Source organism: Protopterus annectens, chromosome 10.part0 (genome assembly GCF_019279795.1).
Source record: "Protopterus annectens isolate FY-2018-M chromosome 10.part0, PAN1.0, whole genome shotgun sequence".
NCBI classification, from domain to species: domain Eukaryota; kingdom Metazoa; phylum Chordata; order Ceratodontiformes; family Protopteridae; genus Protopterus; species Protopterus annectens.
Window position 1 is genome coordinate 979,316,781 of NC_056744.1, and position 22,767 is coordinate 979,339,547.

The following is a 22,767-nucleotide window of genomic DNA, read 5'->3' on the forward strand; positions in this document are numbered from 1 at the left end:
AGTCAGCCGACCGGCACTTGCGAACTGCTTTTGCTTCGGGCACCGCGCAGCAAGAAAGACTGAAGAAAATGGCGTCGGCTGCATCTTTTATACCCCTGGCGCACTGACGTCAGGGAAGAGGCGACAGCAACCGACGCTGGACCAAGACTTTGGAATTCAGGCCGACTGCGGGTAGCCTGCCAGCAGGATAACCCAAGTGTAATGACTGCAACAGTGAAACACGACGAGTATCTTTCATACTAACTGAGAGAGGGAGGCTGAACCCTCGGAGGGCATAGCTAGCAGTTATAAAAAAAAAATATATATATATATATATATATATATATATATATATATATATATATATGCAGGTAGATGATACAGATATGCACACACACACTCATACACCCTGGCATAAATCGAAAAACAAAAAATGGGGAGTGGTGGGAGGGAGTGGCTACTGCAGTAGTGATCTACTGTTATGGTAAGTTTACTTACACAACTGTACCATGTTCAGCACATTGATCACTGCTGCAGTAGCCAAAGGTATGAACATATTACCGTAGCTTACATTTGGGAAGTAAAAGGTGAAGGGTCCAGGAGACCCTGGAGAATGGTACTAGCAAAGATTTATCTAAACCTACAGAAGGAATCCAGCTTGTAGTGCTTTGTAAACATATGCACAGACAACCAAACTGTTGCTTCTACAATACTTCTATAATGCATCCCTTTCCAAAAAGCCATAGATGAACCTAAGGCCTTGGTAGAGTGTGCCGTGACTCTGCCTCAGCCAAAGCCTTTATGGAAACACCCAATCTTGCTTAGCGGCAAATGAGATCTGGGTAATCTTCCCCAAGCATGATGGGATAGGGCTACAGCCACGAGCTGGTGGAAGTCCTCGAGCTTTTGTATAGGCAGAGTCAGAACTGATGACAGGTTCCGAACCCAACCAGTACAGAATGAAGGCGAGATAAGACATCACCACATCAACTATTTGGAAATAGTCTGTTTTGACACAGTTTCTTCTTCTTAGACTCAAAAGAGATGAACTTATATGAAGACCTGAAAGATTTTGTTCTGTCAAGGTAATACCCAAGTTGGCTGCTGACATCCAATGCATGGATTATCTTTTCTTCTTCATTTTCAGGTTCATGTAAGAAAATGGAGACGGATTGTTTGGCTTAAAAAAACTCTGATTCTACTTTATGAATAAAAGAAGTGCTATTTCTCAAAGAAACTCCATCTCTGTGGAAAATTAGATATGACTTTTCAAATCTGATACTCTTCTTGCAGAGGTTAGAGCACTCAGTAAAACAGTTTTCCATGTTAAGAACCTTAAGACAGCAAGATGAGACTATTCAAATGGAGCAAGTATTAGTTTCTCTAACACAAAATTAAGAACGCAAGGAGAAGCTACTGTTTTTAATGGAGGTCTCATGCAAAACCCCTTTCATAAGCATCTTCATGTAAGAATGCATTGAAGGAGGAGGATCCATGGGCAGACATGCTGAAATGCCAGGTAAATGAACCCTGATGAAGGACTAAGGAAGGATCTACTGCTCTCAAACGTAAAAATTCAATAAGTGCCGAAATAAGGCATTGGATGTTTTTTTCTTACTGGATTCCCCTGAGCATCAATTTAAGTTTGTGTTAATTGAACAAGTTAAACCCAACCCTAGGGGTGGACCATGGCAACCTTTTCTTGAACAAAGGGATTTTACGTTTGAGAGCAGTAGGTTGGGCCTGGGTTGAATGAGATGGCATCCATTGGATGTATTTTAAAATTGAAAGCAGAACGTAGATAAATTCAACAGTTATTTACTTTCTTTTTTCTATTTGAATTGTTTAAGTTTTTTATGTATGTTACTATATGCATTTTACAGTAATTGTGTATGTTTCTCTTTAAATGTGCAATGAGATGCTGATGTCAACTGGCTTCATAGGTATTTAAAGTTAATTTGAATTTATACTTTTATCTGATGAAGTCTTGTCATTGTCTGATGAGATGAAAGAGCCAAGAATAAATTTTGGTGAACGAGTCCTTGCTGCTGTGTGGCTTTTTCGGTTATCAGTAAAAAGATGCCTAAAATAAATTAAGACCTATTATCCAGGCAGTCACTTGATGCTGATTTGGTTGGGTGTACCAAAATTCCCTTTTATTGTGCGAGTAGATCCATTCTGTGAGGAAGTTTTTGGTACTAGTCTCTGGCCACTTCCAAAAGAAGGGAGAAGCCCACTGTAGGCTGGGCCAGAAGCAGTCACCACAGTGATCTTGGGGGATTCCTTTTGAATCTTCAAAAGTGCTCTGAATATCAATGTAAAGGGTGTAAACGCATGCTGAAATACTCTTGCATGCTTTTCCACCCTTTACACTGTTAAGAGTAAATAAAAGGCATCTGTCCTCCAGGTGTTCTTACATGAAATCCTGGAGCAGAATTTTGCCAGTTGACTGGTTTAGACAGGAAGTAAAGAAGTCTACTTGAGGAACTCCTCACAGATGGATCAAATCTTGGAAGACTCCCTGATCTAGTTTCCATTTGTGAGTGTCTTCCTTTGTCTTGCTCAGCATGTCTGTCGCACACTTTTGCGCTGACAGAATGAAAGATGCTTGTGAAGCTATATCCCAAGCTAACATGGCTAGACTGCAAAATGAGTAAGACCTGGTTGCCTCATTAAATGCTGATGTATCACATGACTGTGGTACTGTGTGAAACAACCTGAAGAGATCCAGGGAACCAAAGATGATTCACAGAGTTGAGTGTCTTGATCAGGGCAAGTATCTCCTTTATACATGTGCCTGCATCTGTCACTGGTGTCTCCAGGGCAATGACGTGCAGACTGGCCTCCAAGGGGAACACACATGTCTTGCACTGTCTGTCCCAAGTAGTACAGCACCACCCAGCTGGGAAGCATCCATGGTCACACCATGGCCTTGAGCAAAGGTAAGATAAATGGATGGCCCTGAGAAATGTCTGGTGAATGAATCCACCAGGTTGCATGCTCCTTGTAAATCTTAGTGATTCAAATGGGAAAACTGATTGGGTGCTGATTCTTAGACCACTGGACTGTCAATGTCCGCTGCAGTACCCTCATATAAAACCTTGCCAGTGGTAGAAGAGTTATGGAATCCTCAATCGAATCCTCAATCGAACCAAGAAGCTGTAGAACTAACTTGGCTGGTGGTAAATGAAGAGACAACAAATGCACAGCCTGTTGCTGTAACATGGACAGTCTGGACTGAGATAGTCTTGCAATTTGGGAAACCATATCTAGGCAAGCATCTATGAACTCTAGGACTTGTGTGTGGGAGGGAGAGATGAGATTTACTGCAGTTGACTGTGATGCCCAGATTGAGACAGAAGTGAAGCAGGTGGCCCTTGCATGAGTCAGAAGATGCCTAAAGGGAGAAGTGAGGAGCCAGTCATTGAGACAAGGAAACACCCGGAATCCAAGTAATCTCAGGTGAGCTGGAACCACTGCCTTACATTTGTTAAACACCCAGGTGGGTTGTGGTGAGACCAAAGTACAAGGCTGTGAAGTGAAAGTGACTGGACCCCAGCTGGAAGCAGATGTATCTCTTGAACCACCTGTCAATTTTGATATGATAGTACATATTCTGAAGATCTATACAGCACATCCAATTGCCCTTCCTCAAAAGGGGGAGAATAGACTGAACCGTGATTACTTGGAACTTCAAGTGTTTGACAAACTGGTTCAAGTGGCTTAGGTCAAATATTATCCTGAAGTTCCCATTTTTCTTTGGCACCAAAAAGCATCTGAAATAAATTCCATACCCTTGCTGGTTTAGTAGGACCTTCTGGATGATCCTTTTAGTTAGCAGCTTTTGTATTTCTAAGGTTTTGCCTTACTGGGTAGCTTCTTTGGCATTTTGGGTGGAGAATGGAATATAAAACCCTACAGTAGATGACTATCTGCACCCAGTCGTCTTTGGTGATGGACATCCAGGCATCTGGGTGATAAGCTCTCCTCGACGGCTTCCAGAGTGCAGAAATTGAGCAACCTTTTTGCAGCACTGACAAGGCTTTTACACACCTGCTCTGCTATGAGGGCAATGTCTGCCATTAAAGTTTCCCCCTCTGCCAAGGGGGAGATTTATCTCCATAAGAGTCCAGGGAAAACCCTTGTGATTTCTGAAACCACATCTTCCTACCACATTTTTGGTTCTGCAAAACGATCCCCTGAGGGGGTAGAAAAACAATATTCCTATGGCAGACAGGGTTTTCTCATCCTCTTCACTCCTACACAGTGCCTCTTTTTTTTTTTTTTTTTTTTTTAAATGGAGAGGTTAGTCAGGAAAAAAAAAAGAGTCAAACACCCAAAACAGAGATGAACTAAAAATATGGCAAAAGAGGTCGCATACTTGACTATAGGCCGAGCCACATCAATCACTTCTGGTCACTGAAAGCGGCAAACAAGATCAGAGGTAATACAGGGGGTTGGAAGGGGTTATGGGTAAAGGGAGAAGCTTCAGTTAGAGAGCCAAAAATCTGAAAAGTGGCCAGACACAGATGCAAGGTTGGATCTGAAACCCAACGATTGAGAAATGGATGAAAATGACAACATATCTGTTTTGAAAGGAGGGAAATAGATCTATCAGAAGTGTACCCCGCCAGTTAGATCAATTTCTGGAAGACCCACTGGTGTATTTTCTATTAGTGATGGTTTGTCCTGGTCCTTTTCAGTTTGTCAAACATAATATTCTGCGCTGAAGGAATATAAGGAGTTGGAAGAGTCTAAATGAGCTGATATGCTACCTCCCATGTCATCACAACTCTGCAAAGGGAATACGGTCTGGTACCACTTTGCATCCTTGCATAACATATCACCGCAGTGTTATCTGTACTTGCTTGCAGAAGTCCCATAAACCACAGATGGTTTAAGGCCTTTACAGCATTAACTAATGCAAACATCGCTTTGACATTTTTGTGTTTTTATCTTCCTGTCTGTTCCATAGACTTTGCACGTTCACCCCAATGGATATAGCCCACTAAGCAAAGTCAGTCATCTGTTGTGACAGACTAAGGAGACAGAAGGGAAAAGAGGATACTAGGACTGAAAGATAACTGGTTTACATTCCACAATAACTTCCATTCTTACAAATCCCAGCACATAGATCTGAAATGATAGTGTGTTGATGCTGAAATGAGACTGACCTGAGGTACCAATGAATTTTTTTTCACGTGAGGTTTGGCCACAGGCATCATCTTAATCACAGAAGCATGAAACCTAGAATCCTTAGAAATTCCCTGGCAAAAGTCATGGACTGTTTTGAAAAGGTCATTAAGTTTTCTCTGTACAATTCTACTTTGATGTTAGGAAGGAAAACCCTTTCCTAAGGAAATATGAACAAATTGGCTCAGAAAAAAGTACAGTTTTGTACCTACCATAAATGTAGATGTTCGAAGATCCACATTGCTGCAGTCCTTACACTAGGGTAGTCCGCTGTCCTCGGTCGGCCCGAATATCAAAGTATTAGGCTGACGTCGGTCAAGGCGCTTAAGACTGACATCAGGACGTCAGGGTACAAATGCGCATGACCGACGTCATATCCTCAGTCTTTTCTTGCCCCAGATGTCAGAAGACCCTAAAAAGAAAGGTCAAAACCAAAAGACAGCAAAAAACAACCAACCACCCTTGCACTAATCATATGTACAATATATACAATATTCACAATATTTACAACCCAAACCACACAACCGCCTCTAACTACAGAGGGGAAGGAGGGAGGTATTGGACTGCAGCAATGTGGATCTTCAACATCTACATTTATGGTAGGTACAAAACTGTACTATGTTCTTCATCTCACATTGCTGCAGTCCTTACACTTGGGTAGAATCCCAAAGCAGAGGAAAGGGAGGATGGCAAAACTATAAAGCAGTAGGAGCTGCCAAAATGCCCTGTAAAATTGCAGTAGCAAAACCAGCCCTAGATTTAGAGTAAAGTGGAAGGTGGTAATGCTTAGAGAAAGTATGCACTGAACTCCAAGTAGCTGCCTCCAAAATATCTTTAGTTGCCACCCCTTAAAAAGCTGTAGAAGTGGCAGTAGCCCTAGTGGAATGAGGCCTAATCCCAGCTGGAATCTCCTTACCATGATGGGAATAACAGAAAGCAATACAAAACCCAATCCACTTAGAAATAGTTTGTTTTGACACAGGCTTGCCCTGAGAACCCAAAGCAAATGAAACAAATAACTGCTGAGACTGCCTGAACCCTTTAGTTCTGCTCAAATAATATCGCAACTGCCTGTGTATATCCAAAGTGTGCAAAATCTTTTCCCCTTTATTTTGGGGGTTTGCATAAAAAGAAGGCAAATGAATAGTTTGGTTTAAAGCCACACTAGAAACCACTTTAGGCATAAAGGAAGGATTAGTACGCAAAGATACCCTATCCTTATGGAAAATTAAGAAAGGCTCAACCGCCATAAGGGCCTGTAATTCAGAAACCCTTCTTGCAGAGGTAATGGCCAACAAAAAAGTAGTCTTCCATGATAAATATTTCAACTTGGCAGTAGCTGCAGGCTCAAAAGGTTGTAGAGTGAGTTTCTCCAACACAAAATTGAGATCCCAAGCAGGAGTAGGAGCTCTACGTGGGGGTCTTATATTCTTTGCCCCTCTAAGGAATTGCTTAAACAAAGGATGAGAAAACAATGGTGGGTCACAGTCATAGTGAGCAGAAATTGCTGCAGCATGAACCTTAATAGAAGAGAAGGACAAACCCTTTGTCCAGTAACTCAGTAAGATATTGAAGAGCCAGTAATGGGTACCAGTGCTGTCGAGGCCAATCTGGAGCTATTAAAATCATCTTTGGCTTGTCCTGTCTGACCTTCAGGAGTACCTTTGGGAGGAGAGGCAGAGGTGGAAAGGCATACACATGAAGATTGCTCCAATTGAATGAAAGAGCATCCACTTTCCAAGCTGTGGGATGAAACCTTTTTGTGCAAAACTTTGGCAGCTGGTAGTTTAGTGGAGAAGCGAACAGATCTATGTCTGGAGTTCCCCATAACACTGTCAATTTCTGAAATACATGAGGATCCAATTTCCACTCGTGGGGATCCATAATTTGTCTGCTCAACACATCTGCTAAGGAGTTCTGTGCTCCCGGCAGAAACCTTGCCTGAAGATTTAGCTGTAAACTGAGAGCAGTCTCCCACAAAATCATTGCTTGTCTGCATAGAGGATAAGAATGTGTTCCCCCTTGCTTGTTGATGTACCACATGACAGTTGTGTTGTCTGTTAGAACCAACACCTGCCCTGGAAGAAGTAAATCCTTGAAAGCTATTAATGCAAATTGGACTGCTAACATCTCCTTCAAGTTGATATGTAGATGTTGAAGTCTGGCAGGCCACGTGTCTTGTACCCACTTTCCATTTAGATGAGCTCCCAAGCTTTGTCTGAGGCATCTGTCGTTAGAATCTGACTCGCCTCTGGCCGGGTCACAGAGAGTCCCTTGTTTAGGTGACATTCCTGAGCCCACCACAAAAATTCCTTTTGAATGCAAGGTATTATCTGAATGACAGTGTCCATATCTTGGCAGTGCTGTGTCCATACATTTTGAGATACCATTGTAGCTTCCTCATATGCAGTTTGGCATTGGGAAGCACCAGAATACAAGATGCCATGAACCCCAAGGCTTGAAGGACTGTCCTTGCAGTCAGCCTGGACTGATGAGACAATTGATGGAAGTAAAGAGAAAGATTCTTTTGTTTGTCCGGGGTCACAAAGGCCATCTGGGATGCTGTATTCAGTTTCACACCCAGAAAGCACATGTCCTGAGAGGGTACTAGACTGGACTTTATTTCGTTCACAGAATACCCCAGGCATCTTAGCACTGCTATCACATATTGTAAATGATGAAGAAGTTCGTCCTTTCCTTGGGCCAGAATCAGGCAATCGTCCAAATAAGGATAGATCTGTATTCCTCTTAGCCTGAAGAAAGCTATCACTGGAGCCAGAACCTTCGTGAACACTCTGGGCAGTAGATAAGCCAAAGGGCAATGCAGAGAACTGATAATGAGAAGTCCCAGCCCGAAAACGCAGATACTTCCTGCAACTTAGCCTGATAGGAACATGAAGGTAAGCCTCCTTGAGATCCAGAGTCACCATCCAGTGATCTTTGCCCAGCAGAGGTAAAAGCTGTTGCAACGTCAACATTTTGAACTTGGGAATGTCCAGATAAGTGTTGAGGATAGATAAATCCAAAATTGGTCTCCACGTGTTCCCCTTCTTTGGTACTAGGAACAGGCGAGAATAAAATCCTAGGCCCACTTCTGGCAGAGGGACCGGTTGTATGGCCGCAGAGAAATTTGTTTGTGAGCCTCTAGCCTTTGCTGAGGAGGAACGTCCGGCATGCCTTTGAAAGGAGGCAAGGTATGGAAATAAAACTTGTAACCTTGGTGTATGATATCCAATACCCATCTGTCTTGGGTAATCAAACTCCAATTTTCCTTGAAGAGTGCCAACCTTCCTCCCAAAGGTGCTGCCAGGCAAGAAGGATCTGGCAGCTGAAAAGGTAGGTCATTGGGCCTGTTTACGAAAGGACTGGCCCCTGCCCTCACCCGAAGATTGTGCAGGTGAACTCCCTGTTCTAGGTCTGAAGGAGCTCTGAGCTCTGCCCCTACCACGTCTAGATCTACCCCTAGACTGTGAATAATAAGAAGGGTACGTCCACCCCTTAGCAGGCCAGTTCCTACTAAACTTCGGAGGCTGAACTTGCAAAAAATCTTTTACAGCCTGCATAGACTTAGCCTTGTCTTCCATTTTCTTCAAGACTGACTCCACAGGTGAACCAAACAACACATCAGACTGTAAGGGAGCATCCAAAATCCTTGTCTTAACATGGTCAGATAAATTCTGATCCCTCAGCCAGGCGTGCCTGCAAAGAACTGACCCAGTGGCAGCCACCCTAGACGAGGCCTGTACAGCATCAAAACCACATTGTAAAGAATGCTTACCCACCTGTTCAGAGACATGTACCAAATCTTGTAATTCTTTACACTCAATGCCTTCCGCCAGAGCATCTACCTTAGACTTCAATTGAGAAAGAAGATAGTTTGATATTTCAACATGTGAAACTGGCAATTCAAAGCCCTCATAGCTAAGGTGGAAGAAGTATAGACTTTCTTTCCCCATCTATCCAAAGCTCTGGCCTCTATCTGGAGGAACCGGATTTTTTACAACAGAGGCCTTGACACCCTTAGGTCCCTGACTAACAGTTTCTGGGTCCGCCCTAGGACTCTTATAAAGATATTTATGAGCCTCAGGCACCCTGTAATACCTATCCGGTTTAACAGGAGCAGGAGGCAAAGAATCAGGATTAAGTGAAGCCTCTGCAAACACATCTTCCACAACATCCAGAACAGGTGGTATAGCCAAAGGCCTATGCTGGGGTAAAAGCAAAATTCCCTAAGCCTTTTCCTGGAATCAGAGAAGTCCTGACCTTCCCACTTAAAATGTTCCCTCATGGAATGAAGAGTCTCTGAAAAAGAAAAATCCTCTGGAGGAGAAGCAGAAGGAGTCGAATCATCTGCATCAGAATCAGAATAAGGAGAGTACTCCTGCAAGTCTTCAGCCGAAGACTCTGAAACATCCAAGCCTGCTCAAAACTCCCCAACTCTGGTTCCACCCTAGGCCTCTTATCAGGAGGGGGCAAAGAACCTCTAATCAAAGAAATTAAATCTTCTGCCATTTTAAGCATGTGCTTCTTGGGCACAGATCCTGATGAACTAGGAGTGACACCAACAGAAGCTAAACCTGGCCTGCCTCTGGGAGAAGCCTTGGAAACAGAAGGAGAGGGCCTAACCACCCTAGGAAGGGAGGGAGTACAGTAACCTGAGAAGCCCCTTCAGCCTGACCTGCCTCCTGAGAGGCCACATCCTGCAATATCAAAGTCTCCCCCTGGGACTCCAGAGAAGCCTCCGGAACCACCGGTTCCACTGACGCCTCTAAAGAACCGGCGTCCGCGGACGACTCTTCTTGCCTGGGTTTAGCTGCTTTGTCTTTGCGCTTCTTCAAGAAGCGGCCGGAGCATCCAACGGCATATTATAATTGCACCGCTTCCCGAAGACCAACCTGGCACAATCTAACCTTCGCTTAATAGTGCGCTTATTGAACCTAGCACAAAAGCGACACCCAACAACGTCGTGCTCAGGCCCCAAACAAGGAATACACAAAGTATGATAATCCCTATGCGGTATCTGCTTCCCACAAGAAATACAGTTATTCACTTTTTCTGACATCCGGTAAACCACTGAGGCAAGAAAAAAATAGAAGTTATGTTCTTACCATAACGTTCCATGTTAGTTTTCTTCTCGCCTTCTTCTTGCTGGATGGGTTCGGAGCCGACCTCGGCTCCGACTCGGCCACTCTAAAAGCTCGAGAGTTGGTTCCACCGGCTCGAGGCTCCCCTTATATCCCACAATGCTAGGCGAGAGTTACCTCAGATCTCGTTTGTAAGCTAACCCCAGCTTATAATAGTAACAGAATAACTGTAAAAAAGAATCCACCTCTAACAACAGGAAGAAAGAAGGGTGACCTACATCCTGAACCAGGAAATATGCATAATAGCATATGTCTAAGAAAGAGGTGGTAGAAAGAGAGGTCACAATCACAACTCCTCTAGGTCTGTCCAGGCCAGGGGGAAGGAGGGTGGGATTTAAGAAGAAGGCGAAGAAGACAACTAACATGGAACGTTATGGTAAGAACATAACTTCTATATGTTAAGTTGTCTATCTCGCCTTCATTCTTGCTGGATGGGACCGTCCTAGCACCTTGTCCCGGTGGCCTAACGGAACAGACTCCTGAGAACAGTGGAACCAAAGTTAGCTCTATGCCTAGAAGCTAAATCCAACTTATAATGAGAAATGAAAGTGTGAGGAGTAGCCCAAGTAGCCGCTGCACAAATGGTGTCAATAGGCAGTCTGTCTTGGAAGGCTAAAGAAGTAGCCAAAGCTCTGGTGGAATGAGCCTTAGGTTTATTAGGCAGCTTTTGATGTCTAATCTCATACACAAGGGAAATCAATGATGTTAGCCATCTGGATAATGATACCTTTGAAACTGAAAGTCCCTTTCTGCTCTCGCATAGGAGACAAACAGCTGATCACATTTTCTGAACTGTTTAGTTCTATCCAAGTAGTACCTCAATTGACGGTGAACATCCAGGCAGTGTAATTTTGTTCAGACCTATTGGAGTATTCTGGAAAAAAGACTGGTAGATCAATGCTTTGATTCAGATTTGATGTCGAGACCACTTTAGGCAAAAGGACGGGTTAGTTCGTAAGGATACTCTGTCCTTATGAAACAAAAGATAAGGAGGACGACAGCTGAGTGCTTGAAGCTCTGAAACTCTTCTAGCTGATGTAATAGCTACCAGAAAAAGAGTTTTCCATGATAATAATTTTAAAGAACAGGAGACTGCAGGTTCGAAGGGGAAGAATCAAAGAAGCAAGAACTAAATTTAGGTCCCAAGGAGAAGGAGGATTTCTTATAGGAGGTCTGAGAAGAAAAACTCCTTTCAAAAAGGCTTTGCAGAGTTTGTGGGACATTAGGGCAGATTCAGAAATACCCACATGAAAGTTAGAAATAGCTGCCAATTGAACTTTAAGTGTAGAGGGAGATGAACCTGCATGGAAGAGTTCAGCTAGAAAATCAAGGACTAGTTGGATGGAAGCAGTGAAAGGATCTATGTCCTTTCCTTGAGCCCAATATGTGAAGCGTTTCCACTTACTCAAATAAATCTTCGAGTGGAAGATTTATGGGAAGCTATCAATATATCTCTAACAGAGTGAGATAATTGAGGAAGCCTGGCTAAGGTTGGAACTGGAGGAACCAAGCAGTGAGGTTCAGAGAGGGAGGGAGCGATGAAACTGACCCGACTGATGGATGAAAAGATCTGGAACTAGGTCCAGATTCCACGGTCGCTCCAAGAGAAAACGATGTAGAAAGGGGAACCACACTTGTCGAGGCCAGTAAGGAGCAATGAGGATCAATGAGGCCTTCTGAGCGATAGCTTTCTGTATTACTTGAGAGATCAGTGGGAAAGGAGGAAATGCATACAGAAGTCCCGGGCCAAACTTGGACTAGAGCGTCTCTGCTGGGTTGGCCTGGTAAAGGAATAGAGTGAAATATTCTCTGCACTTGCTGTTTTGGGGAGTAGCAAAAAGATCGCAGCAAAGCTGACCCCACTTGAGAAAAATTTCTCTCACTACAGAGTCTTTCAGAGACCACTCGTGAGGCATGAGTATAGCTCTGCTCAACTTGTCCGCAATATGATTGGACTTCCCGGGGATGTGCGTTGCTATCAGAAACCGCTGAGAAGAAATCGCCCATTGCCACAGTCTGAGTGCTTCTCGACACAGGGGTATGATCTGGTTCCGCCTTGTTTGTTGATGTACCACACTACAGACATATTGTCTGTCTGGATTGCAATTGTTCCCAAGGGAAGAGAGTCTTGAAGGGCTTGCAACGCTAAAAGCACTGCTCTCATCTCCAGAACATTTATGTGCAAGTGGCATTCGTTTGGTTGCCATGTGCCCTGGACTGTCCTGCCCTGATAATGCCCCCCCCACCCGATCAGGGAGGCATCCGTTGTCAGAGTAGCAACCGGAGGAGGTGGAACAAAGGGTCTTCCGACAGGAGCTGGGGAAGACATCCACCACATGAGATGCTTTTGCACTTGCTATGTGATCATAATGGTGTGAGACATTGGAAGTTCCTGGTATGACCATTGAGTAAAAAGCATCCACTGAAGGATCCGCATGTGGTATCTGGCTAATGGAAGCAGAGGTATGGCCGCTGCCATAATTCCCAACACCTTTAGAACTAACCTGGCTTTGATTCTGTTGTTGTTGAGAAGAAGTGATACCAATTTGTGAATGTCTGATATTCTCTGATGTGTTAGCCTTGCAGACATGTTTATTGTATCTAGATTTGCGCCTATGTAGGTAATAGTACGACAAGGCGACAAAACAGACTTTTCGCAATTTATTGAAATACCCAGCTTTTGACAAACGCGAAAAGTGTAATCTCTGGCCATCAGAAGGAGATGCTTGGTGGGAGCTGTGAGGAGCCAGTCGTCCAAATATGGAAACACCTGGAATCCTTGTCGTCTCAGGTGAGAAGCTACCACTGCCATGCATTTGGTAAACACCCGGGGGGCAGTGGTGAGACCAAAGGGCAGGGCCCTGAACTGAAAATGACTGGTTCCCAGCCTGAAGCGGAGGAATCTTCTGGAGCGTCTGTTCATCTTTATGTGATAGTACGCATCCCGAAGGTCTATAGAGCACATCCAGTTTCCTTTGCCCAAAAGGCGAAGGATGGATTGCAGCGTGACCATCCGAAATCTTGTTTTCTTGACTGATTTGTTCAAGACACTGAGATCCAAAATTGGTCTCCAGTCCCCTGTTTCCTTTGGAACTAAAAAGAACCTTGAGTAGATTCCGGATCCTTGCTGGTCTGCTGGAACTGGCTGAATTGCTCTTTTGCAAGCAGTTTTGAAATTTCCAAAACTGCTAGATCCCTTTGAGCGGGTGGAACATCTGGAAGGGATTTTTTTGACTGATTTGGAAAGCGAAGAAAGGGGATAGAATAGCCTTCGGAAATGATGGACTGTACCCATTTGTCTTGAGTCAGGGATAGCCAGGCTTCTGGGTACAGTGACAATCTTCCCCCGACTGCCTCCGAAGATGGGCAGTCGGGCAACACCTCAGGGATGCTGAAAAGGCTTGTCAGGGAAGGCTTCCCGATTGCCCTGGTTCTGCGGACCCCCCCTGCCCCTAGGGCGACATCTACCATTGTTATTCCCACCTCTGCCTCTGGTGGGAAAACGACTCTGTGCGTCAGGCGAAGTCCCTTGAGATTGTTTACGGAACCACATCTTTCCACCTTTCTGGCCTTTGGGGTAAGGCCTGGAAGGAGTAGAAAAACGGACTCCGACAGCAGAAAGGGTCTTGCCATCAGTCTCGCACCTAGTCAAGGTTTTTCACTTGAGGACCAAAGAGAGATGATCCATCAAACGAGGAGTTCGTGAAAGACGTCTTGAAGGGGTCCGCAAAATTGCATAGCCGCATCCAGGCATGCCTACGTAAGGCCACACCTGTCCCTGCGGCTCTGCTCGCTCCATCAGCCGCGTAAGAAAGAAGGCGCATGGAGGAGTTGGTTATGGAATTAAGGGTAGCCAGCTGCGTGTTCATCTTATCTTGGAAACCCGCAGCTGTAGGGTCCTTTAACATTTCACTCGCTTCCTTGATCAAGTCCCTTTGAAGACGAGTAAAATGGCACAGGTAGTTCAGCTTAACGCATGGTAAATGTCGCTGACGAGAACATCCGCTTCCCGTACCTATCCATGGACCTAGATTCCTTGTTAGGTGGATGGACAGGTACTGAAGGACCAGCTAGCTCCTTCTTAGTGGCAGCAGCTACCACCATAGCATCCACAGAAACTCCTTTTGTTAAAAATTGTTTGTCTGCTGGAGCTGTTATGAACTTGGAGGGTCTCCTGAGAGTGGGGTCCACTGAATCAGGAGCCGTCCATGCCTTCTTAGCAACCACCTGCATGAGGGGGTCGAAGGGGGGGGACACCCAGGAGGTGGAAGGACGAGAGCCAAACGCCTCAAGATACACAGATTCGTCCTCCGAAGGGTTGAGGGCTGGCCAATTTCCCCTCTGTTTCAGGATCTCCAGAATGTCTGCAAATGAGACATCTTCAGAAGGGGAACGGGGGGAACCCTCAGAATCATCCAAATCTGTGTCTGACGTGATGGACTCAGGTGAGTCAATGTGTTTCCTCTTACACTTCCTCTTCCGAGGGGGCTCTTCTGCCAAATCAGGAGAGGCCTCGAAGAGGATGAAATCCCACAGGGGCTCCTGAGGAGCTGGCTCTCTGCGGTCCGGGATGAGGGAGTGAGTCGACTTAGCCTGAGGCACCATAGAGGGAGGGGCGGACGGAGCCGACTGTGGAGTACAGCCAGGCTCTAACACACTCCGCATGACCTCGAATGCACCCCTGTCAGGCAGAGCCAGAGGTTCCCGCCCGAGAAGCTAAGAACCCCTCGGCACCGACAGTGATGGCTCGAGGCCGATGTCGGAGCCGAACTCACCAGCGCCAAGCACCGAGGGAGAGGGGTCGGACAAGGGTCCGATGCCACTCACCCCTCGAGCCGACGAGGGAAGACCGGCGCCGAGATTCTTCCAAGGAAGAAAACGGAGTCCACGACGGGGCCGAAGACAATTGTATCGGCTCCGACGCCATCACAGTCTCGGTTCCGACGACCCGCCCGAGCTCAAGAGAGTCGAAGGAGGAATATGTTGATGGACCGGGGCAGGCATCGACTGATGAGTCGGGCTCTGAAGCATCTGGGCCAGTGCCTCGGACTTAAGTAGTCGACTCACTACCCTCTGAAGGTCATGATCCGACAGCCTCGATGACCTAGAGGAGTGAGATCTTTGGCTCCGTTCAGACAGCAGGGGAGATCCTGGAGCCGAATGAACGGAGCCAAGAGATGGTGACCTGGACCTCTTCCTAGTTGTCGGCTCGAAGGTCTGGTTGGAGCCGACACGGAACTTACTACCTCGGCTCCGGCCGAGCCGAGGGCCACAGAAACTGTGGACTGAGACTTATCGGCTCCAGCCGGAGCCGATGAAGGCAGAGGTTGAGAAACCTTAGGTCTCGGCTCAGTTGCCGGAGCCGAAGACCTAGATGCCTTAGAGGGCTTCCCTGTTGAAACAGACAGGGAATCCTCTGGCTTGAGTAAGTCTCTGAGAATCAATTTATTCTTTCTTTCCTGCAGGACCCTGGGGCTGAAGCCATGGCACACAGCACAGGAGTCCTGCAGGTGCAAAGGCCCCAGACAATAGACACAAGAAGTGTGAGCATCTGTCAGAGACATTTTCTGACAGCACGCATCACACTTCTTGAATCCGGAGACCTTTGCTTCTTTAGACATTTTTTATTTGGACAGGTGTACACAAACACGCACACAAACACACTAGTTACACCCTGTCAAGTTAAATTATAATAAAAGCAGTACTAGGATTTTAAAATAAAATAATGTACACACACTCCACTAGGGAAGGAAAGGCCTATAGGCCCAAGGGAAGAACCTGAGGTTCTTGAGGGAAAAAAACGGAAATTTTTTGGAAGGGAATAAAAATTTTTCTAAACTACACTAAACTAAGTAAATATATTAAACTAAAGGGGTTTTTAAAGACTAATTTCAACAAGAAATAGTACTCACCAAGAACCGGTAGAAAAACCAACCTCGAAGCTGTAGCGGCAAACGAGATCTAAGGTAACTCTCGCCTAGCATTGTGGGATATAAGGGGAGCCTCGAGCCAGTGGAACCAACTCTCGAGCTTTTAGAGTGGCCGAGTCGGAGCCGAGGTCGGCTCTGAACCCATCCAGCAAGAATGAAGGCGAGATAGACAACTTAACATCTAAAATATTCCCCAACGGGGTACTTAGCCAACTTTGACTCGGTCTGAAACTCCGAATTCGAAAAATTTCAGAACGCCGAACGGCACTTGCAACGCTGCTTCTGCATCGGACCATGCGGCAAAAAAGACTGAGGATATGACGTCGGTCATGCGCATTTGTACCCTGACGTCCTGATGTCAGTCTTAAGCGCCTTGACCGACGTCAGCCTAATACTTTGATATTCGGGCCGACCGAGGACAGCGGACTACCCTAGTGTAAGGACTGCAGCAATGTGAGATGAAGAACATCTATTCTGTGACACAGGATGAAATAAGATTTCTTGAAACACCAGACAGGAGGGGGAGATTCTTGACTTCATTGAGTCTTGGTAACTGAAAAAATAGTCAGCAAATGTTAAGACAACTGTCCAAATAAAGAATGTTGTATTCCTAGAAGTCTGCAGTAAGCAATTACTGGATCCAAGTCACTTTGTAAATACCCTTGGTGCAGTAGATAGCCGAAAGGGTAAGAGAGAACTGACAATGTGAGCTAGACACAGAAAAATCATTAAAAATGTAACCTCTCTGTCTAGACATCTTTTAAGTTTAAAGTAATCATGAAACTGAGGAGGTGAACAAATGGTAACAAGGTTTGCTGGGACAGCATTTTGACCTTTCAGACCATGATATTAAGACTGAGAAACTTCTATACATTTAACAGGTTACAAAAAAATGTTTCCACAAGTAGAGAAAAGGTTCTGAAATGTGTGTAGGAGGGAGGAGGTGATTGGGAACACTTATGGACTTGCAGACTGCGAGAACACTTCAAGCATACACTACAACATGTAACCAGAGAAGTATATGGAAGGCAGGTATTGTTAACAAGGAAATAGGTATTGCCTAGTTATGACTGGATCAGAGATGTTCCAAAACATCAGAAAATGTGCCTGTCATTGACCTTGACAGTAGCAAAGAAAGCTGTAACGTGAAGATGGAAACCTAAAATAGAGTCCAAGGCTGAAGACACAATTAAGATCATACATGAGATATCAGATACACGAGGATAGATATATGTCAAATTAGTCTAGACAGAAGTATTTTAGTAAATGGTCGTTATTAATATGATATAAATAAAAGGAGGAGGAGAGTCAGAAGAGTCACTGGACATCCAAAAATAAATGAGAATTTCTAGTGGTTGTGACCTTAACAAAAGAACTGTATGACAACTGGAAATGCAAACAATTAGATAAAAGATTGGAATTAAGTCAAAATTAGTGAGAGCTGTGTGAAAGATCACTACAGAAGCCACATTAATGTTATTTTACCACAGCCCAGACCCCGAAGAAGACTGGAGTCTTGGCATGTGAGACAAACAAGGATCTAAAGTCTGAAGATGACAGAAATCTCTCCTGCCTACCCTACCCAAAGCCTTAGAACCCTTATCAAGCTTGTGAGATGGAAAGATGAAGTTATTCAGACACATGCTGGAACAAATGAATCACAGAGTACTCTCCCTGTAATACATTAGGGTGGAACTCTGAAAGCCCAAAAGGCTCCTTTGCCAGCTGACTCCAGATGTTTCTGGATAATAGTGACTCTCAGACAGATTCAGTGGAGGGTTCCTCATTCTTCTTATTCAGACACTGAGTAAGACATTTCTGAACAGAAGGCAAAGACGCAATAGGGCAATGCATAACAAACTTCATAATCCTAAGCATCTCCCAAAGGAGAGTGCCTAGTGTGGTGAAGAGTAGATAACAGATTAGGCCTATGTGCTGGAGGCAGTGAGGCAGCAGGCATCGTTATGCAATAAAGAGGTTTTCTCATGGCCTGATATTAGTGTCAAACCATGATCCTAAATGATACTGCTACACCTGTAAGGACAAGTCCTTTGAAAGCTCCAATCAAAAATAGACAAGCCAGTGGAGAGAGTTAAGAACACCCCCTGCCACAACAGTAGCTACCAGAAGTGTACCTCCTGTCATCATCATCTCCTTGTTGGCTGATGATGGGTGGGAGCTCTACCCTTCTCTAGTTTAGGAGGGAGCTTATGACTTGTTGCAAACATGAAACTGGCTCATGCGAAGACTTTGCAAGATGCCGTTTGACTGACATCTAGCCTCCAATTTCCTTACCTTCAAAGAATCCCTCCAACCATTCCTTGTAATGGATGGCCTCAAAAGTTGCCATCTCCTAAGAGTTGCTTAGACTCCGCCATGTTTTGCTTTTTTTTTTTTTTTTTTTTTTTTTTGCAGGTGCCTAGGCTGAAGTAATGGCACTTGTAATGATGTTTCATACCATACTTCTTGCCCAGACAGTACAGGCAGCATCACTGCCGATCCTGGCAGATGTGATATAATATGGCTGGCTGACATTGACACCACTTTATCTGAAATATCAAATATGGTAAACCCATATGAATATTAAGCATTTTGAATGAAACAACTAGCAAAACTACATGACAGCCTCAGTCTTTCTCTGTGGAATACAGAGATAAAGCCTACATTATACACCCTGACGACACAGTTTCAATTAACAGTATGGGATGCTGAAATAAACAGGAAAGAGATGATGGGAGCGAGTGAAGGGTCCTGAGGTGGACCAGCCCATTACAAAGATAACAGCCAAAGGACTGTAAGTTATACAGCATGAAGCAATATGGGTTAGGGTTGATAATGTGCTAACCAATACCCAATGGGATTGCCATGTGTAGATGAACACATGCATTTCCATATGTAGAAGTGAATGCAACTATCACTGTCTTGCAGGGAGGGCTTAGGCCACAGTGAAGCTCCTCGTAATGATGGACAGCCTGCTCCAAGTGTCCAGCTTCCAACTTTCAGGGGTACAGAAAGGCTCATACGTTTCCTGGTACAGTCAAAAAATAAGTGAGCATAGTGCTCTAGGTCTTTGCTGGGAAACAAATGGGCCTGGATCCTGCCCCAAACAGGAACAAATGGGTTGAATTGGTGTTGAGGGTAAAGCCTACAGAGACTGCGGGGTGGAACTAAATGATAGCTTCTTCCATTTTTATGTGGTGGGGGTTTTGCATCCCCATACAATTGCACCTTATTGTTTTAATTATGAGGTCACTAGTGTCTGAGTGCAATAAAGTGGTTTTCATAATTTAGTAGTGCTAAAGTTTACAAATTGTCATCAATGCCCTCAAAGAGGCATTAATTCATGAATACAGAACTAAGTAAGGGCAGTCAGTGGGCACCATTTCTAATGATGGAATGGCTCCCTTACTAATGCTCTGATGAACTTAAGAACAGACAGAAATTTTAAGTCTTTGAAGCACTCAACAAGGGAACCCTTTTTATGATGAATATTAGGAGTAAGAACTGAACTGAGTGACTAGCAGAAAAAAATGCACAGTGCAGTAAAAAGATGTGCTTTTTTACTTTGGCCAAACTGGTACATGATGTTATATGTGCCAGTAAGAAGTACACACATTCTCAATCAAGGGGAACTACAAAAATTTTAAATGTGTAGAACAGGGATACCAGAAGCGGAAATCACACTAATTTCCTACTGCACAAGGCGGACTCCAAAATCATATCAGCAGTTTTAATATTTACCGAATGGAAAATCTCAGCCATACAGACAGATTTTACTATCTGCGAATAGAAACAGAACAGAGTCAAGCAACCAAAGACAACTGAAGATGATGTGATGTATGGCCTTTTCTTTTTTAAAAGGGTGTTTGTAGCAACATAAACAAATGAAGGACAGCAGGAAAATGTCATTTTAGTTGTCTTGGAGGGAGGGGAGTTTGTTAATCTGAAAATGTGCTAGTCCGTGAATGACCACAGAAGAGAACAAGCCTAAAATATAATAACTACAGCTATTAAGTGTTCTCCCTGAAGAATGATACACTGCTCTTAGAGAAAATGCATGGTACTTTTGGTAAAAACTTCTGTTGTCAACTACAAATCTTTATTCTTCCACAGCTGCATCAAGATTTACTTACATAGACCAACAAGTCACTGTCCAGAATCAGGTAATAGATGAAAAGGACTAGAGCATGATGACTGAGGAATCCCCTCGTCTCTAAGGCCACATACACATAACAGTAGCCTACAAGCTCAAGTCTTTTATAGCATGAATAACTGCCAACAGCAGCAAGTGAATACAAAACATTTAAAATTAATCAGAGAAAAAAATGTACTTTACCTTTATGATCTGGGCTGCTTTCTCCCAATTCCTTCTTTGATGTTTTCTGCTTGACACGGTCTTTGTCCCATGCTGCCAAAGCTTGCTTTTCAATGCGCCGAACTTCAGCCTCCTCAGCATCAAGGCGTCGTCTCCATTCCAACAATTCTTCAGCATGGCGACGTCGCTGCATAAGCTTCTGTTCACGCTTTGTCAAGAACCTAATAAAAACAGCCACAAGTTACAGAACAAAAAAGTCAATAGTATACATGCACTATGACTTTTTGTCCAGAAAAAGGAAAAAGATTTTATATTTTGCCTCATCACAGAATTATCCTGAGAGGATGGTAAAGATACAGAGGCAAACTAATGTGCATTACCACCTACATTACTAACAACATATCAACAATGAGAAAACCCTGGTTAGGATTTCAATAAAATTAACCTGCTCTTTAATAAGGTGAGCACAATATTCTTTCCATGTACTCAAATGACTACATGACCACGCAGAGACAAACTTACCTTCTAGGATGGAACCTCAAAGGAGCCACTTGCTCCAAGAGGTCATGTTTATAGTACTTAAATTTATCACGAAAACTCCTAGTGTAGTTCTACAGACCACAGCCTTAGGATCTTCTAGTTTCTGAGGCAACTATGTTATACGCTAAGCAACTAATTCCAGGACAAAGCTATAAACATACTTAATTTAAAACAGATATTACAAAAACTCAGAAATGGCATTTAGAACACAGCTGTTGAGATTGATACATTTCACACTCAGTAGTGTGACAATCCTCACTCCCACTGAACTTCTAACAGCATATTATGCAAAGAAGACAATCAATGATGCCAATTCTGCTAGCATAGAGACATAAAGCACTATGATCCAGACAACCCAAGAGCAACATGTGGCTCTGGCACTTCTTGGAGCTGACATGAGGGAGGACAGGAATGATGAGATTTAGTTTGTCTATCTCCCCTTCAAAAGGATGCATGTGCTTGATGCCACATTCTCCACAGTAGAATCCTTAGTGCAAAAAAGGAATGATATGGACATTAGTGTCAAAAAATCATGTCACATGCAGGTATGGCAGTGCATCTCAAAACAGTCACTGCATGCCAGTTGCCATGGATACTAGTGAGCATGCACAGGAGAAGTCACGGCTTAAAAGTAGAAACCCTTTTCATCCTTGCAGATGACAGCACACACCCTGTACATTTAGTTCTCTCCCCCATGGAATGGGCGATATGCACACAACTAAACATATGCTGAAGGAGACACCTTTATCCTAGTCAGAGTGGCAATCTACAAATACACACTACCTCTGTGAGATACTTCCCATCATTAATTACTGAATGTAGACATTTGGAGCAGACAACAGCTCTTAAGAGTCTGTCAAAACATGCAAGGGCAAAGGTTTACATCCACAATAAGATTCATGCCAGTAAGATCAGCAGTTGTCCTTTTAGCATTAAAGCAGTCTCCATAGGTCCTTTGTTTTTTCTCTTCTAGACCATTACAATAACACTTATCACAATTACAAATAAAGAGAGCAAATGAAATAGATTAAGAAGAAGTTTACTGTCTTTTTGAACATTTGTTCATGGGGATGATGATGCTTGGACTTACTGGAAAGATAAGCAGAAGGGTATGCTGCCAAAGGCACCAGAAAAGTAGAAGGAAATGTAAAACCTGCAGCAAAAGTGTGCTTCTTGATGATTTACTGTGATGTTAAGTATGTCACATAACTGTGTTGTCTTAAAGAAGTCTCCTGCAGCAGCTCATGCCTTCAAGTTAATTCAAATCATTAAACAGAGGAATTGCAAATATGACATGAGAACAGTGATGGAGGCATATTGTCTTTACGTGTTATTCACCCAAAGTAGATCTGCCACAGGAAAATATGTTCAGCCTGCCCTGTTTATAAAGACTAACAAATGCAGAGAAGGTTCCATAAAGAAAATCAACAAATGTTGGAATTTCACTGGAAAGCCACAGAAAAGTCCAGAATCTATGAAGAATGTGCCCTGACTATGCCATTATGGCTCATATATAACTTATTGCAAAAAATATGCAAAAGTGATTTGGAAACAGTTTCACTAATATTTTTTCTGTCTCTGTACCTTTTAGAAAATAACCCTTTACAATGTGTTGTGGTCCTGAACAAACAGTAAAACAACTAATGACGTACAAATGATATATTTT

General features: G+C 43.8%; 1 protein-coding gene across 1 annotated transcript in view; it reads right to left on the reverse strand.

The window, feature by feature from the left end:
• CEP350 (centrosomal protein 350) overlaps positions 1–22,767 on the reverse strand; it is a 3,609,946-nt gene that overhangs the window by 454,116 nt on the left and 3,133,063 nt on the right. The window contains exon 25 of the mRNA XM_044085746.1: positions 20,583–20,782. Within this exon, the coding sequence (XP_043941681.1) occupies positions 20,583–20,782 (200 nt within the window). The remainder of the gene's footprint in view (positions 1–20,582; positions 20,783–22,767) is intronic.